Source organism: Neltuma alba, unplaced genomic scaffold (assembly GCF_004799145.2).
Source record: "Neltuma alba isolate B1F8T4 unplaced genomic scaffold, ASM479914v2 tig00003622_pilon, whole genome shotgun sequence".
NCBI lineage: Eukaryota > Viridiplantae > Streptophyta > Magnoliopsida > Fabales > Fabaceae > Neltuma > Neltuma alba.
The window spans coordinates 95,111-115,575 of record NW_021633358.1 but is presented as its reverse complement, the minus strand read 5'-3'; the positions used below and the strand labels follow the sequence as shown (position 1 = coordinate 115,575).

At 30.6% G+C, this 20,465-nt stretch overlaps 1 protein-coding gene across 1 annotated transcript; it reads left to right on the top strand.

The window, feature by feature from the left end:
* Positions 1-664: 664 nt before the first annotated feature.
* Positions 665-4,053, top strand: LOC114742052 (MDIS1-interacting receptor like kinase 2-like). Its single transcript, XM_028930304.1, has 2 exons — positions 665-3,350; positions 3,686-4,053. The coding sequence occupies exons 1-2, from the start codon at positions 665-667 to the stop codon at positions 4,051-4,053; spliced, it is 3,054 nt and encodes a 1,017-aa protein (XP_028786137.1).
* Positions 4,054-20,465: the final 16,412 nt, after the last annotated feature.

Genomic DNA, 20,465 nt, shown 5'->3' with positions numbered 1-20,465 from the left:
AATGGAGTTTAAAGCATGATATTTTTCCAGCTGGATGCCATTTCAAGTCGTCGACGTCAGCAAAGCATTGACGATAATTTTCCAGCTGGATGCCATTTCACGCGGTTCATCATCACCCTGATTCTCTCCCCAGTTTCCTCCCTGCACTTCTTCCCTCACAATCCTGAGTTCCACCCACAGGGGCTCACAAATCCTCCCACCAAAAATAAAATTAATATTTTATGAAGTTGGGTACTAAAATTTTAAGTAGTTAAAACTACAGGAGTCATAGAAGCTCTTCCCTCTGCTCCTTCTTCATCATTATTAATCTTCGTCCGCTCTAAATTTAAAGACTGATGTATATTTGATACAAAAGTAGTGCATTATGAGTTTGGTGGGTACAAACGCCAAAAAACCGTATAGGTTAGAGCCAAACTTCAAGTTTTTCGATCTTACAGAAACAGATGTACACTTTAAAAGATCCAGATCATCTTCCATATATACATCCCTTGAAGCAGGATAAGGCTCCGACAAGACGTCGTTGGCCAGTCAACCCTTCTTAGGTAAATCTTTATTGCCTAGAAGGCCAATCCACACTATATATAAGAAGGTCCGTTCATCAACTTCTGCATCCAAATACGTCTGAGTCTCTGAATATCTTCCTGATCCAAAAATCTACAAAACCATGTCTCAAATAGGTTCCATTAAGCTGCTAGCATTATGGTGTATTCTCTGCATATTCTCCGGTTCTGCTGCTGCTCAAGATAACGAAGCAAAAGCTCTGTTGAACTGGAAAGCCAGATTAAATAAGAAAAGCAAAGCCACCTTGTCCTCTTGGAACAATGAAACCAATCCTTGCAGACACAACTGGAAGGGAATTTCATGTGACGAATCCATGTCCGTGATCAAGATAAGTCTGTCAAATCTCAGCCTACAAGGTACTCTTGACAGTCTCAACTTCACTTCCTTTCCTAATCTGCGACATTTTGATCTGAGTTTGAACCAATTTTATGGAAGCATTCCCCATAAAATTGGTAACTTGTGCAGTATTTTGGTATTGAAATTGGCGGATAATTTATTTAGTGGTCCCATCCCTCCTGAAATCCAGAAACTAACCACCCTCAATATTCTTGACCTTAGTACATGTCACCTGGGAGGGCCAATTCCGCATGAAATTGGCCATTTGAGGAATCTGACATTCCTCTGGCTTGGAGAGACCTCTCTTTCTGGTCCCATTCCAGAAGAGATTGGAATGTTAAGTAATCTTTTGAGCCTTTACTTGGCAAACAACTCTGTGTCAGGGAGAATGCCAGCATCGCTCGGAAACCTGACCAAGTTACAAGAAATTTTTCTTTATGACAACAATCTCTCGGGTCCTATTCCTAATGGTTTCTGGAAACCCTATTCTCTCACTAGCATTAATTTGTATTCTAATAGACTTTCCGGGCCAATCTCTCCCTTTATTGGAAACCTAACAAATCTCATATATTTGGGCTTGAATGACAACAACTTTTGTGGTCCAATTCCTTCATCCATTGGTAACTTGATCAATTTACATCAGGTCGCTCTTCACAACAACAGCCTTTCAGGATCTGTTCCTTCCACTATAGGAAATATGACAAAGCTTACCCACCTGTTTTTGGATAGCAATAGTCTCAATGGTCAACTTCCACAAGAAATGAATAATTTGACACTTTGGCAGAACTTACAACTCAGTTATAATCATTTCATTGGCCCTCTGCCACAACAAATTTGTCAAAGTGGAAGGTTATTTAGGTTTGCTGCAAATAATAACCATTTCACTGGTCCTATTCCAACAAGTTTGAAGAATTGTTCCAGTCTAGAAAGACTCAGACTTGATAATAACCAAATAGTCGATGATATAACAGCTGCTTTTGGAGTATATCCTTATTTGGACTACATTGATCTTAGTGGTAATCAAATCTATGGCCACCTTTCATCCAAGTGGGGGAAGTGTCAAAATCTCACACAATTGATTGTTCACAATAACAAGCTTTCTGGTGATATACCACCGGAACTAGGAGAGGCATCTAAACTTGGTTCACTTAACTTGTCTTCGAATCATTTGTCTGGGCAAATTCCAAAACAGCTAGGGAAGTTGATCATGTTGATTGAACTCTCTTTAAGTAACAATAACTTCTCTGGTAATGTCCTCTCATCTATAGGATCACTTAGTCAGCTTGAAACTTTGGAGTTGCCGGCAAATAATTTCAATGGCTCCATCACAAGAGAGTTTGGGAAACTAAAAAGGTTAGTGGCCTTGAACTTGAGCAAAAACAAATTTGATGAAAGCATTCCCCATGAGCTTCATGAACTCCAAGACCTTGAACAACTTGATCTCAGTGACAACTTGCTAATCGGAACAATACCAGAAACACTTGGATTGCTACCCAAGTTGCAAGTATTGAATCTCTCACATAATAATCTCTCTGGCACCATTTCTTCTAGTTTTAGTAAAATGCCTGCTTTGTCTATTGTTGACATATCATACAATCAATTAGAAGGCCCTGTTCCAAATGATTTGACCTTTTATAATTTTCAGGCATTGAGGAATAATAAAGGTTTGTGTGGTAATGTTACTGGTTTAGTTCCTTGTGGGGATTCCCAAACAAATAGACACGATCACAGGAGTAAAATGTTCTTGAAGATAGTCCTCCCATTGGCCACACTACCTATGATAGCTGTTGGAGCATATTTCATATTTTTCAAAATAACAACAAAAGCAAAAAACAAAATTGGAGAAGCTCCACCAGAAGATGCTTATTTGTTATTGACTGGTGGTAGAAAAATATTGCATGATGATGTCATTAATGCCACAAACAAATTTGATGAAAGATATTTGGTCGGGGAAGGGAGCCAAGGAAGTGTTTATAGGGCTGAGTTGTCTACAGGTGATGTTTTTGCTGTAAAGAAACTTCATTCATTGGCAAGTGATGAAATCACCAACCATAAAGCTTTTGCAATTGAGATTCAAGTTTTGAGAGAAATCAAACATCGCAACGTTGTGAAGTTGCATGGGTTTTATTCCAATTCACGATTCTCCATTTTGGTTTATGAGTTTGTGGAAGGTGAAAGCTTGGATAAAATATTAGGGGATGAGAAAAAGGCCACTGAGTTTGGATGGAACAAAAGGGTGAACGTTGTTAAAGGTGTGGCTAATGCTTTATTCCATATGCATCATGGCTGTTTGATTCCTATCATCCATCGTGACATATCAGGCAAGAATGTTCTTTTGAGTTCTTCTGACTATGGAAAAGCATGCATCATTGACTTTGGAACGGCAAGGTTTTTGAATCCGAACTCAAGCAATATGACTACATTTGCCGGCACACCTGGATATGCTTCACCAGGTAAGACATTTTTGTCTCTTATTTAATAATAAAAGGGTTGATACAATATTTGGTCCCTCAAGTTTGTCCACATTTTGGTTTTGATCCCTTAATTTTCAAACCATAAGTTTTGGTCTCTCAAGTTTCTCTCATTTAAAACAATGACCCTTATAATTCAATAAAAATTTGGACCATTTTACCCCTAGAGAGACAAAAAACCTATATTTTGAAACTTGAAAGACTAAAACCAAATGAGGGGAAATTTGAGGAACCAAAGATTATATTAACCTTTAATAACATTACTACTCTTTGCTCTATATTATGGACAAATATATATAACATCAAATCTATTGCAGAGATGACTTTTCCTTTGGAAGCGAATGACAAATTTGATGTTTATAGCTTTGGAGTTTTGAGTTTGGAAGTCATTATGGGGAGACATCCAGGAGAGCTTATTTCATCTTTGCAAGAGAAATCAACTACCATTGATGATTTGAGGTTAAATGATGTCTTGGACTCGCGACTTTCTCTACCCACAAAATCAGGTGATGAGGTTATCATGGTGCTAAAAATAGCAATTTCTTGCTTGAATAAGAATCCTAGATCTCGTCCAACAATGAAACAAGTATCTACGAAGCTTGAGACGGCACCAAAATCTTATTCAAAGGATCAATTTCCCATCACTGCAATTGGACAACTCATGAGGGACGGAACTTCTTCGTAAGTCGTCTGCTTGTATAAATTGTTGGCACTTGACATTTTAGAGTAAATAATATAAAGCGTGGGGTTTGGATCGCATGTATGATCAGTTTAGGGCTTGAGTGAAACTGATCAAGTGCATGTTTGGGTTTTTTTTTTTTTTTGTGGGCAAAGAATGTTTTGTTTTATCATTAAAGAATGTTTGGTTTTATCATTATCTTTTTTAACTCTTGCAACATAATGTATAGCTCTGAGCTCTCTCTCTCTCTCTCTCTCTCTCTACACACACACTCACATGTCTGATTTAAGTCTGTTTTCTTTTTTCAAATCAAAAGTTAAAAAGTGAAATCACAGCAATAGTGCGTTGGGTGGTGTTCGCCCCCTTATTCTGTGTACACTGTGGACGAAGTATTTCACTCGATGAGCTGTTTCCACATATTAATTTCAAATAAAATATAAAACTGACAGCACTACGAATAAATAAATTATTGATTCTTTTTTTCTCTTATTCTTCAAATAGTTGTAAAAAATATTCTTTACATAAAGTTTGTACTCTGCCGTGTGGACGTAATGATCTTTGCTATATTCAAAGAAAGTGATGGACATATGGCCGTAGGTCCTCGCAACTTTTATGAATTTTTATGAATCATACAAATCATGATTATTTGTAAAATTGTATGAATTTTTATCTCGTGTTTTGACCGATATATTAGTATATACTGATGTATACCGATGTACACCCAAACTTTTGGCATAAGTGTAAAGGTCGTACTAATTGCCAGTAATGGTGAGTTATAATTGTTTCCGTAGGAAATAATCAATTAAATGGATAATTTTTTCCCAGTAATTGAGTTGGCAATTAGCATTGTATTTTTATTTTCGGATAATTAATTGAAAAGTGATTGAGTTGCTTTTGCTGTGGACCTTGTTACTTTGTTTGGCTTTTGCTTAGTTTTCTTTTGTAACTATTTTGCTTGTTCTGTTTCTTTGTAGATCTTGTTCTGTTGCGTTTTCTTTCTTGTTCTGAATGTTGTAGACCTTTTTTCGTTAGAAATTAATAAAATTCTCTCTTTTGTTTTTAAAAAAAAAAAATCTAATCCCTTATTTGTTTTCTTATAGTTTGCCTTCGCATATTTTGCGTACATACATGTCATCATTATTTTCCTTTTGTCAAAATTTAATTTGGCGTAATGTTTAGGCCACCCAACAAGTCCAGGCTATCAAGTTTTGCACAAGTTTTCGCATTCTTTATATATTTAATTCGCAATAACGTAAGAAAAAGTTGCAATTGGGCAGCAAAATATATTGTTACGAACAATTACATATAATAAAACAACAAATTCAAGAGTAACATGTACTGTTCAGTACAGGTAGCTTGACGCCCCCATTCGTCAAGTTTAGAGGTCTCAACAACTTTATGTTTGTTTCGAAATTATTCTTGTGACCTTTTAATACGATGTGCTCTTATGATTCTACATATAATTATAGTCAACAGATAAGTCAACAGATAAGTTCAATTGATTAATTAAGTCACTTCTTCTCTTTAACTAATAAAGTTATGCATGCTTTAATTATCAAGAGGGGGGGGGATGGCTATGACTAGCTTCTTCTCTCCTTCCTTCCTTTTAACCAAGCGCGACTCTATTATTATGAGTATTCAAAAGGACGGCCTAACTCTAAACAATTTCCATCCCTTCCATACTATAAGAAACATATACTAGAATCATGTAATTTAAAATGTTAGTTAAATTTAGTTAAAAGCAATAAATGTGTAAGATAGATACACATTTGTCTAATTATACCCTTATTTGTAAAGAGGGTATATGAAAGATAATAAGTAAAAATTTATAACATAAAAATAATAAGTGACTTATGTTTAATGGGGGTAAAAGTGAAAAGATTAGTTTAAAATTTTAAGATAAAAAGAATTTCTTTCTTATATTTAGGGACACTACTATGAGAGAAATTGTTTTTTATAACGCTCCTCGATGTGGAATTCATAATTCAGACTAGAACATTTCACTCAGCCTCCTGCCAATCAAAATTCTCCACGAATATCGAATCCTCAATAAAAAAACATATTTCTTATAGAAAAAAAGGTCCAAAGAGAATCTAATTCCGAAAGATCAGTCTATTAAGGAGAAAAAAATTTTGAACTCTCAAAACACACCACACATTTGTAAGGCTCCTAGATATGGACGCATAATTGACTCTTTCAAAAGCAAAGGGCTGCGTTGTGTTACAGGAAAAGTCTTCATCATTGAATTGTCAAGTTGCTTAAAAATAATGGATATATAATTGTATGCTTGGTAGGAGACTCACAAGTCAAGAACCATAACAACCCACCTCTTGTGATAATTAAGGTGGGGCAGTAGATGCTCCAATTAAGTATCAGCTGTATTTTATTTAGTGCTGTCCTATTCACAAATTAAAGTTATAGATTTCTTCATCCTTTAGGGTTCGATTCGCAAGAGGGAAATGGAGGAAAAAGAAAAGGAAAAAATTTTAGTGTGCTCATTTGAAAAATTAAAGAAGTGGGGTTAAAAACTGTTAATTAATTTTTCTTCTACTTTTATCTTATATATTGTCTTTATCAAAATTTTATAACCCCACCCTTCCAATTTTTTAAACCAAACTTATTAAAATTAAATCATGTTTGTATAAATTTAAGGGTAAAATACATCAATCTTTTTAACTTAAATTACAAAGACCTCCTTTTTATCTTGGAAACTTATATGGACCTCCCTTAAAATCAAAATATATATTGCACAAACTTCCTTTTTAGTTCTAAGATTCAACTCCCATCTACCCATCCGTTAGTTGATTGTTAAATCATAGGATTGACCTATTATTAAGTAAATTGCCCCTTATTAATATAAATATTACTTAATAATTATCATTTAATGACGTATCATGCATCTTTATTTGAAATTAAAAAATAATTTTAATAAATATTTTAATATTTTTTGTCATATTAATCATAGGATTGATATGATTGACCTTGATTTGATTACCATATTATAAATTTTATTAATTTTATAAATACAAATTTTTATTTTACAATAAATCTTGTTTATTTATTTAAGCTTACTTGTGATGTAATTTTTAAATATATATTAGTAAAAAAGTTTTGCAATTGTATATATCTATTTTCAATAAAATTATAAAGTTATGTCTTAATTTATTAAATTTGGTAAAATATTAAATAAATTATTAATAAATATTAATATTGAAAGATAAACAACAGATTTAATATAATGAGGAGTAAAGTAGGAAACAAGATTTATTCTAATATTTTTTAATTAAAAAATATACATAAAGAATCTTTGCAGAATATTCCTTAACGGTGTTCATGGTTTGGACTAAAATGTATGTTATTAAAATAGAGAGGAGGTCCATGTAATTAAGCCAAAAGAAAAAGGTAGTGAGAGTATTTTACTCTAAATTTAATTATTATAGATTGACTTTTCTCTGCCGACAACTAAAGACTGGGGGAGAAAGATGAAGCAAGACAATAAATGAAGTGAGACTCACATCAATGAAATTTCCAGTAAATCACAAATCTATTTTTTTCACATAAGCTCTGATGTCTTAAAAGACGATCGGCGAATCAAAATTCACTAATCATTTTACATAAAATATAATTTATAATAAATCACATTATTTTTCATATATATGCCATAAACTCCATTCAAATAAAATACGTGAAACATAGCTTATTTAATTTAAAAAGTTCTCTCTACCTAACGTTTGTCTTATCATCATGGAATATATGAAGGATGATTATAAGGGGGAAAAAGAAAACAAGGACCCCTATTTATAGTAATTCAATATTAGTGTCATCTTCAAAATGAAGTAGAGTCATCAATGTAGTGTATGTTAATTTTGGTTTGCTTATTAGGTTAGATATTTGTGCCATTAGATAGTTTCTTTACATGTTTTGCCTACTTATTAATTAAGTTCTATCGTAGAATTAGTCAAGATTTATGATTGCAGATGGTTGTTATGAGTAACGTTGGAAAGGAATGATCATCTAAAACAGAGAAAAACGGAAATATCCTTTTCACTTCTAAGAAATTCCTAACCCTCTAAATCTGAATCACTCTGCCCTATCCACTATAATCCAGTCAACGTGCCATAACCATTTTCATGTTGGAAACTGGAAAGTAATGATCATCTGGCCTGTTTGGTGCGAGGGGAGGCGGACGGAAAAAAATTTAAAAAATTTGATTTAAAATATTATAGAAATGAAATTAAAAACTTTTAATTAAGCTTTCTTACTTTTTTTATTTTAAATTTTTTCTTTATTAAAATTTAATAGCTCCATTTAATAAGTCCGTGTTTAAAAATATTTTGTCATTTAAAATTTAAATATCGATATTTTTTATTGCAATGTTAGAAGTAGAGGATAAAAACATTTTATATAATTAGGGGACCAAAACAACCTCACATAAAGTTCAAAAATTAAATCTACAATTTGGCATTTGGTTTTTGAGCCGGCAATTGAGTTGGTGGTTAGGCTAGGCGCGTTAGATAATTTTTTACTTTAATTTAAATTAATTAAGCCTAGAAAAATTGAAGGTAATATTTGGTACAAAGGTCCCAATTTTGATGGATCGGTATTGAGAACGGGGATTGGGTGTGGAAGCAGGATTAGGAGTGAGATTGATCATTAAAATTATGTTTGGCACGGAATAATATTAGTAGAATTATAATGAGATCCCAAATAAGGAGTATAACTTTACATAAAATCCCAATAACAACAAATTAGACTGTAATGACAAGTTTTAAAGTAATAAATAACAATTGCTCACTTACTAATAGGATTTTTATTAATTATATTTCTTACTTGGGACCTCATTACAATTCTCCCAACAATATTTGAAGAGACTAATTGCATTAATTTTATTTTAAATTAATTATAAATTGTAAAAAACTAGAACAACCTTGTTATTGGAAAGAGCCCTTGTTATTTGATGGGAAGAGAGTGCATTTTGGCATGAAAAATCATAATCCTAGGATTAAATTTTTGATACCAACCCCTATAGGATTTTCCAATCCCACTTATATAGGTTTAACTAATTCAAAGTAATAAGTAATTAATCATACTAACAACTCTTTTAGTAGATTTTTTTTTCAATGCCAATCCCTATCTTTACCTCTCATTCCTAATACTTCATATCCAATGAAACCGCTGAGTTTAAGTAAAATGATTTTGAATAACTTTTCTACTCCTTTATTTTTTTATTATATTTGCCTACACACAATAGCACGCATATCTGGTCACATGACCATATGAGTATATGGGCCATATACTCGTTCGGTTTGGTGGAGAAAACTAGTATAAGGCCCCACAATTGTCTAGTATGGCCCAACAGACGAGTATGATTCCCTATACTCATCTACTTACTTTAACCAGACGAATATAGGACATTCTTCTCATCTATTTCTAGGTTAGACAAAAATAGGAGATAAAAATAAACTTTTTTTGTAATAATGTACATTCAAAATACAGGAAACATAGCTTATTTAATTTAAAAATATTCTCTCTACCTAACATTGTCTTATAAGTATGGAATAATTGAATGTTGATTATAGGGGTAATTTAATATTAGCGTCATCTTTAAAATTAATTAGAGAGTACCTTTGGGGTCATTTGATTAAAAAAAATTAAGTAGAGAGTCATCAATGTAGTGTATGTTAATTTTGGTTTGCTTATTAGGTTGAGATATTTGTCCCATTAATTAGTTTCTTTGCATGTTTTGTCTACTAATGAAGTGCTATCGTAGAATTAGTCAAGATTTATTTATGATTGCTGATGGTTGTCATGACTATCGTTTGGAAAGGAATAATCATCTAAAACAGAGAAAAAAGCAAACATCCTTATCATTTCTAAGAAATTCCTAACCCTCTAAAGTGGAATGACTCTGCCCTATCCACATACTCCAATGAACGTGCCAAAACCATCCTCATGTTGGAAACTAAAAAGTAATCATCATCTAGCTTGTTTGGTACGAAGGGAGGGGAAGAAAAAGAAAAGTTTTAATGAGTTCAATTTAAAAAATTATAAAAATATGATTAAAACTTTTAATTAATCTTTCTTACTAGTGTATTTCACATATTCTCTTTATTAAAATTTTATAGCTCCGTTTAATGGGTCCATGTTTGAAATCAATATTTTTTATTAACAATGTTAGGATTAGAGAATACAAACATTTTATATAATTAAGAGACCAAAATAAAACCCCACATAAAGCTAAAGAATTAAATGGGATTAAGAGTAAGATTGAACTTTAAAATTATATTTGGTATGGACTAATATTTGCAGAGAATAATTGCATTAATTTTATTTTTAAATTAATTATAAATTGTAAAAAAATATGCCATCCTTGTTATTGAAAATAGCCCTTGTTATTTGGTGGGAAGAGAATGCATTTTGGTATGAAAAATCATCATCCTAAGGTATTCCCGAATCGCACTTATATAGCTTTGGCTAGTTCCAAGTAACAAGGAACTCCTCATACTAAATGCTCTTTTAGTGAGATTTTTTAATTCCAATCACTGTCCTTAACTCTTATTCCCGCTACTTCATATCAAACAGGATCTCACGGTTCAAGTGAAATGATTTCGAATAACCTTTCTGCATCTTTATTTGTTTCTTATATTTTGCCTACACAAAACATGTTACCATTATTGCAATATTCAGCTTAATTAATCTTTTAAATCCATCAAAATTAATATATACTCTCCCTTATCATCTTCATAAAATCTTTAACTTATTCAAATATTGGCCAAATTGAAAAATATCTAAAATACTAAGAGTCCTCATGTCCGTCACATATATTCCACTATTAATAAATATCATCAAGGCTTGTTTGGTGTGTAGAATAATGAAAGTTATGAGTGAGAATGAAAAGATGGGACAATGAAAGAAATGTGGTGGCATGAATTTAATTATACCTGTATGGTATGGAAAAAATATAAATATGTACACACTTTGTGTTTACTGTCTGATAATAATAAGGTTAAATTATATGTTTGGTTTAAATTTATACCAAATTTCAATTTAGTCTTTTAAATGTAAAAAAAGTATATTTTAGTTCCTTAAATTTAATATCATTAACTTTACTAAAAAAATGCTGACTTGGCGATTTGAAATGATGACTGGCACTTAAAATGCTGACATATTAAGTTTTAATTTAAAATATATAAATTAAAAAATATATAAAATTATATAATTATTTCCTATGGCCAAATTTTCTAACATGGGTTCTATATAATTATTCTTAAATTTTCATAAAAAATAATAATTTAAAAATATTTTAAAGTGTAAATTTTAAATTTTTTTATGATCATTTTTTAAATTATTATATTGGATCCAGTATAAAAGTTAATATTAATAACACTAATGTTTTAACATAAATTTTTCAGATTTATTAGATAATTTTTTTCAATGATAAAGTAAGGAAAAAATCGTTTATTTCGTGATTATTAAATTGCATATAAATTGTTGATAAGGTAAGGTTTTACTTTAAATATTTTTTAACTTGTGTGTTCTAAATTAAAAATTAATATTCCAGCATTTAAGTATTGAGTCATCTAAAATAGTTGAGTCAACATTTGTTTTGTTAGAGAAGTTAATGGTGTTAAGTTTAATGTTCCATTTGGATAGGAAGAAAAGTTAGGAGGAAAGAAAATGAGAGGAGAAAAAATGTTATCACCCCTCCTGTTTACATAAAGGAGAGAAAGTAGGAAGAAAAGAAACGAGCAAATGTGTGAATGACTAAAATATTATTATTCTAGCTAAAAATGTGATTATATTTTAAAAACCAAATAATTCCGTAAAAATATTATTTTCAAGGTAAAATAAAAAAGTAGATAAATTTTTTAAATTAAACGTAATAAAAAGAAATGAATAAGTTATATATATGATTTAAAATTATAAATAATAAAATTTCATATAAAAACTAAAAGAGATTATGAAGAAATAATATATATTAATTTGTGCGAATTTTCCACGTTTTATTGAATGTAAAATAATATGGAGTTCATGTGCTGGTTTTGAATCTTAGTGATAGTATAATGAGATAATTTTATTGAAAAATGAAGTAGCCATAGTTAAAATTTTAAAAAAAATTGCATAAAAGGTCAAATGCGAGATTATTGAATTATATTAAAAGAGGGCATACGCCCAGTGGGATAAAGGGTTGTGTTACAATTTGATCTATATTAAAAATTTGCATAAAATTTGCACAAACTGCCAAGGATAAAGGGCTGTGTCACAGGAAAAGACCTCATCATTGAATTGTCAAATTGGTTAACAATAATGGATATATAATTATATGCCTAGTGGGAGACTCACAAGTCAAGAAATATAACAACCCACCTCTTGAAACTTTTTAATAATTAATTTTTTTCATTGGACCTCATATAGTAATTTTCAATTTTTTTCCATGACATCTTTAGTGCATTAGATTTTAGAATAAGTGCTTACAGACATGATAGGGAAAGAATATATAAGAATTTAAATCATCTTTGTATAAGTTTTATTATTATAACTTGACTTTTCTCTGCCGAATACTGAATACTGAATACTGTATGAGCAAGACGTGGGAAGACAACAAATAAAGTAAGACTCACATCAAGGAAAATATAATTTATAGTATATCACATTATTTTCATCCGTCATAAACTCCATTCAAAGTACAGGAAACATAGCTTATTTAATTTATAAATATTCTCCCTACCTAATATTGTCTTATCACTAAGGAATATATAATGGATGATTAAAATGAACAAAAAGAAAGGAAAAAAATAATCTCTTAGTTCTTTAAATTTTAACTCACATATAACTCGGTTCTTAAAATTTGGCTCAATATAATTTAGTCCTTGACTTTTTAACTTCGTGAAAACTTAGTCCCTAATTTTTCGGTCATTTATAATTTTGTCTTTATCATCCATAAGCCCATCATGGGTCAGCACCACGTTGTCTATGTGGCATCCAACTCAGCTTCACCAGGATTTTACGTAAAATAACAAATAAGACTGAGTTGAGCTTTCTTCACTGACGACAGCAGACGTTCAAGGACCCGAGCTGGGTCTTCAAGTCGCCGCATGATGGTAAATATCATCCACCAATGTTGCTTGTTTCGACGAGCTCACTGTACAGGCGGTCACTTTTTAGGATAAAGAGTGTACTTGTTTTTGTTTTATTCTACGTAAGATACAGGTGGAGGTGAGTTGGATGCCGCAGATGACTCATTGCTGACTCATGATGGTTTTATAGATGACAAGGACAAAATTATAAATGATCAAAAGATTCGGCACTGAGTTTTTGACCAAGTTAAAAGTATAAAGATTGAGTCATGAGTGAGTCAAAATTTGAAGGACTAAGATTAATTTTTCAAAAAAAAGAAAATTGACTCCCTATTTCTGGTAACTTAATATTAGTGTCATCTTTAAAATTAGGTAGAGTTTCATCAATGTAGTGTATGTTAATTTTGGTTTGCTTATTAGGTTGAGATATTTGTGCCATTAATTAGTTTCTTTGCATGTTTTGTCTACTTATTTAAGTTTTTGAACTTTACAGGGAATCTGAGCACTGAAGACCTCTGAGTTAAAAATGAGAGAATCAAACAGAAATTTGAAAGCTCCACCGACTCTTTGAGAGAGGCGGTGGAATTTTCTGAAGGAAGAACGTGTAGGATGAAAATAGATTTGTTACACCTAAAAGCTCCACCGATCGATTGTGAAATACATTCAAAGGTAAAACTTCAGGTGATAATATTTTATTTCGACTCAAAAAAGTTGTTTTTTTTCTTTTTGTCGGCCAGTGCCTCATGACTCAAGACTTACTATTCCCTTCTTTATCAAAAGCTAATTGTTTATTTTAATTGTTATTCAACAAACACGAGGCATTCCATCTCCCATGCGAGTGACCTAGAATGCAAAGTAACCCGCGTAAACACTCACATCTCTAATTTATGCTTTTATTTTCGGTCCGGAAAAAAAATTTATGCTTTAATATTGGAAGAATTGCTATGTAATCATACATAAATAATCTAACCACTAAAAAGTGTCGTAACAAATTAATAGCATGCAACGACAACATGGGACAATCGAAATAACAAACAGGTTACATATTTCTAACTTAGTGTAGGACTTAATTAATAAACATTTAAAAAATAACAGAAATTATAAAATGCGGTGCATGATAAGAGCTAATTAGCTAAAATGCTCATCCATATATAACATAGAGCGCAATGTTTCGGGTGGCTTCAAAAGTTCAATTGTCCCCCAACCCTAAAGTAGCCTTTAAGGCAGGCCTTCGCCCATGGTTTTGGGGATAGCTATTTTTATTATTATTATTGAAAGGTTCAGGGGAAAATCTAATATGAACACCACAGAAGAATTGTGTTTTTTTTTTAAGCTCTAGCCCAAACCACACTAGGCTCGAAAAGGAACGCGTCTTAAGCCCACCACCAAGCCTAATTTTTGTTACATTTGATTTTGGGTCAATACTCAATAGCTCTAATTAGTTTTTCTTTTTTTTGATACAATAGCTCTAATTAGTTGAATACTCTATATGACTTTCAATCCGTAACTATTGACAGATGTGGACCCGTTATATTGGGATCATGTGACATTTATTAGGGAGAACTAGTATAATAAGGTCCCAAAAAGAATGCTAACGAGTTGAAGTTACATGACCCACGACCTTTTATTTATAGGAAAAAAATTTTGCCACTAGGTTATTGGCATAAAAAGAATAACTTTTGAGTTTATTAAGATTAAATCACAGAAAGTCGTTCCTGTCAGTATGGTTGACAATGATAGATGGTGAAGCTTTTAAGTGTAACAAATCTATCTCCATTTTTTGTTGGAAGGATATTTTTATGGAAATGGAACAGGAAAGGGAATCCTAAAGGCAACAGAAAATGAATGGGAAAGGAAAAAATCATCTTATTAAGATCTCTAACATGATTTATGGTTTATGTTTATCTTCATTTATTATATTTGGCCTCAAAACCCTATCAGAGTCTCCATGTTTCTCGTTCGTTGGTCTTAGAAAATTTTTATTTTGTGCTTTGGTTTTTGAAATCCTTATATCTTTTTAGGAAATTTTTGAGACTCTGACCAAAAGGACTCTAATAGTTTACTTATTTTAGTCTCTTTTTTTTGCATCTTTAGACCCAAAATTCATAATGTTACACCCTTCCCTACTTGGTCGTTGTGGTTATAACACCCACGACTTTCTCTGTAAGAAGAGGAATGGCGTGTTATTGAATCAAAAGGTTCTTGACGTAACTATTAGTTATTAAGGTTTTATTGTCGCAACATATAGTCAAAATTATTATTTCGAAAAGTGTAGTTATTAATCTTCAAGTTATCATTCACATTTAAAGCTTCAAAATACCAGTGATTATTATTTGTGTTAGTGTTTAATTCCATATAATAAAAGTTATGTTATAAATAAAGAAGAAATAAAGAAAAGAAGAAGAATCAAGAAAAGAGAGTATTTCTCATTCCATTCAAATGTGCTCAATACATTATACATGGCCTCTATTTATAAGTACAGCTTTACACCTTTGATAGAATCTACAAATTACGTAATAATATGAGATAATTGTGGGATATAAAGATAATAGGAGATATTAGAGATTATAGGAGATATAGAAAATAATGGGAGATATATGGACATCCACAAAGATATTATTATATTCATAACACTCCCCCTTGGATGTCCAATATATATGAATGTGCCTCGTTAAAAAACTTCAACTAGGAAAAGCCCTATGGGATAAAAACCTAGCTAAAGAAAAAGAGTACATCATTCATTGATACACTATATAATACTACCTTATTAAAGACCTTGTTAGGAAAACCCAGTGGGACAAAACCATAAATAAGAAAAAAAGAGTGCAGCGTGTATCAACTCTCCCTTTTGGCAACATCAGTTGACATTTTCGAGTCTGCAAAATCTAATATAATGAACAACCCTTCCAAATATTGTAATGAGATAAAAACATCAAATATGAATTTCATAATCTTCTGAAAATCATGAGACAAATAGTCCTTTTATGGTTTATCCACACATGGATCATACTGTCATTTTTTGACATGAGGATCAAACAAGAATACTTTATCTATATAGCCATTAAGATTAGTCTTGGATACTTTCAGATAAAATAATATTACCTCCACGGTATCTTTAAAGTAATGAAGAATATTTTTAACTTCATTCCAACATCTTCATGTTGATAAAAAAACGATATCATGCTAATCAGCAAATGATAGCTCAAATTCTGTATAACTAGATAGATATATAAATGCTTCAGTGACACTAAAATATGGTACTTCTGGACCAAGTGTTAATTCATTACCTTCTGGAGGTCTAAATCAATCTTTAGTCCATATCTAAAGATCTTGCAACTATCGAAACATATAATGGATGTTGCTTATCCACATAATGGATGTGACTTATCCATATGTATTCTTTCGAAAGCTTTCATTTCAAACTTTTTCTTTAAGTAATTCGTAACTTTTGAAAACTCATCAGGAGTTTTGATACTATCATCATAAATAATATTGATAACAAACTCATTTTGAATCTTTTCACAAACAGACAAGTTGGAATATGTTTACATCATTCCTTCAGTCGATATTAACCACATATGTCTCATATAGAGACTTACTTGAATAGTGTCCTTAAGAACATAATTGTAGGCTTCTAGAAACTTAAATCCTTTAAGGATTTTCATACATTATGATCCATATCTATTCATATATTGGATCATTTGAATTTATACAAAAATTTGAATCCTTCAGGGTTTCATAGAAAATTTCACTATAAAGTGAGTCATACGTTATAGTTATATATTTCTAAGATGCACATGAAAAAATTTCATTTATTACTAGACTGTCAGATTGATAAGACATGTAATTTAATCCACCACAAGACTTTATTTCTCTTTATATTGTACAAATACCTATTTACATAATACTAGCATTACACTTCAAGTGCATAGGCCAGGGATACACAAATCCCTGTTACATTGCGTCTTTTCTTTTCTGTTGGCCAACCATATTTCTATCTGTATCTCTTGACAGATTTATACATAAGATCCTCATTTGATCACATGATATCATCAATAAAATTATTGTGGACAATTTTATTCCTTTATCGGTCCCCTTTTCTTTTATGACATAACATATCGAAATCTCTTTATTGCTTTCAGACACTTAAACTTCTTCAAGGGTCAAACAATTGTGTCTTGATCTCTTTTGCAATTCATGCCTCCTTAGTATGATCATCATGATCATTTGCTCCTTTTTCTTTTCTTTTGGAACCGATCATAATCTCATGCTTTTAGCATGTCTTCATGAATAGGAGCACTTTTAGCTGGAATATAAGAATTAAGAATTCTCATTTTGATCAATAATTACATCTGGCAGATATTAATAATATTTTATGAATGCACTACTTTATGAACCTCTAGTTCATACTACTATATTTGAGGATCTACATTTGATAGTAAAAATGCATTCTATGTATTCTCTTTTCCAGCTACATATTTTCTCCCCCTTATATTGGGAACATATAATATAGATCTCATAAATCCATAAATCTCCTTTAGAAACATTATTTTGTTTTATTTAGAGACAAACAAGAATAAGGAGATTTTATCCAACAGTTATCCCAACTTACTTTTAATATTCATCTATGTGCGTGATTGCAGTGGAATAATAATATCACACATTTTAAGATGAAAAATGTCTGGCTCCTGACCAAAAGCCAATTATAATGGGAGAATTCACAATACATTGTTGGCTTGATGCATTTATGTGCAAAAATATATAAAATCAATCATCCCAACACTCAAGCGGGAATTCTGTTCTCATAAACTCTGATTTAGCTACTTATGGAGGCTTTTATAAAGCATATAATCATCAGTAACGTGAGGAACAATCATTAGCAATCTCAACGAGAATCATATTGATTTCATAATCAAGAACTTATGTACTCAATGTAATTATTTGAACACATTTGCAAACTTCAAGTTGCAAGTTGATCATAAACACCAGTAACCATTTTATAGATGCATCTTTCACTTACAGAGTATTACTTTGGTCCACATGGTGTCTAAATGGGCCCATATATAAAGTTGATACATTATAAATCTGTACGGATCCGATTTTGAGCATAGCTAGTGATGTTCTCTTTGAGAACAAACAACACATAAAATTCTTGAATTATATATCATTTTTAAAGAATCTTCTGGTTCTTTAATAAATGACAATGCACATTTTTCATGATATTTTGTATTATTATGATCCGGGATGATCTAACCGGTCATGCCAAACTATAAATGTATAAACTTCTGGTTTATTATAAAATTATTCTCAATTATTAGTAAACTTCTTGTTGCCATGTCATATTATTCATTTTTCACCTTAATATTTCATAAGGAATATGCTATCAATTATAAATTTTATCTTCAGGATAATGAATCATAATATAGCTCTTCTAGAGCATTATTTTTCATCTTTTACCAAATGGTAAAAACTTGTGCACTCATAGAAGGTTGAGCGCTACTAACTCTTCTGGAGCCTTTTTCAAAAAGAATATGAGATATAAGGAATGATATTAATATTAATAATAACAAATTTCATCCAACATAATTCACACTTGTATTTCAACAATCTCCCATCAAGTGTGAGTCATATAAATATATTTTTCTTATTTCTATATTTCAAATAGAGTGAATAGAGTAAGCTAATAACATATCTTTAATTTGGAAATCCAAATGCTTCCTAATTCAGATATAATAATGAATTTTAATCCAATTGCGCTATCACCTTAAAACCCTTTGATAAACAAATATTCTAATATATATAGTTGTTCAGGAACCAACATATATTATTTTTTCACTATATGATATGCTTTACTTCTAGTTATGCTTTTTTAAAGTATGAAGTATATTATTTTTTTTCCTCAAAACATAAAATTTTATGGATATTTCGTTATTCAAAAACTTCACTTCTTTGTATAGATTATGTAATGCTTCAAAAATTATTCATAAAATTATAAATCCAACAAAAACTTGAGAAGATCTACAAGGACTAAAATCAAACTATATAGTTATGAAGATTTAATTCATAAGCCTTCAGGGGTATTTATAAGTTATTAGTCTTCAAAACTCTATATAGTAAATATATATTTTAAAAATCATTTGTGTCCCTTAATATTTGAACTATAAGCCTTCGGGACTTTAAAAACATCATAAGTTGTTATTTTCATGTCATTCAATAACATGAGTATAATGGATGATGGCCATTTAGTAATAGGAAATTATAATACTAATAAATATCGAATTGAATGTGAAGAATATATGAGAATAAGATAAGAATAAAATTGAAATTTTAAATTAATTAAATGTAACATGAAATAAAGAGAAAAATGTAAACTCTTTTACCAATACATCCTTCACTATATAGTCATTAGTTTTCCGGGCTACATTATTTATAATTCTAATTGTCATAATTTTTCTTTTATAAACAAACCATATAATGATCCTTTTCATAATCAAAACTATATGACTTCAGGCCATTTAATAAAGAAAATAAAAAATACATGACATCTAGCTATTTAGTTTCAAAATAAAAAAAATTAAAGATACATGGTTTCTGACCATAAGATAAAAATTTAATGTTATATGGCTTTTAGCCAATTAATAAAATAATAAAAAAATAAATCTTTATGACTTCTAGTCATAAGATAGAATATCAAAGTTATATAGATGCGAGCCATTTAAGAAGATATAGAAAAATTATATATAAATATATATATGGCTTCTGGCCATAAAATAGGAAATTTAACATGATATATATAAATAAAGATAAATTAAATATATATGGCTTCTGGCCATAAAATAGAAAATACAAATTATATGGCTTCTAGCTTTTTAATGAGATAAAAAAATTCAAATATATATGGCTTCTAGTCATAAGATAGAAAATCAAAGTTTTATGGCAACTAGCCATTTAATAAGATAAAAAAAAATTCAATATATATGACTTATGGTCATAAAATAGAAAATTCAAATTAAATGGCTTCTAGCCATTTAATAAGATAACAATAATCAAATATATATGGCTTCTAGCCATAAGATGAAAAATTTATACCTAAATACTTCTAGTTATTTAATAAGATAAAATATCAATAGCCATAAGAAGAAAAAAAATCAAAGTTGTATAGCTTCTGGCTATAATATAGAAAATCAAAATCATATAGCTTTTAGCCATTTAATTTGAAAAGAATGAAAAATCAGAGTTATATCTCTTCTGGCCATTTAATTACAATGAGATGAAAAATTAAAATTATATGGCTTCTGGCCATTTAACTTTAGATGGTAACTTTTTAAAGATACTGCTAGT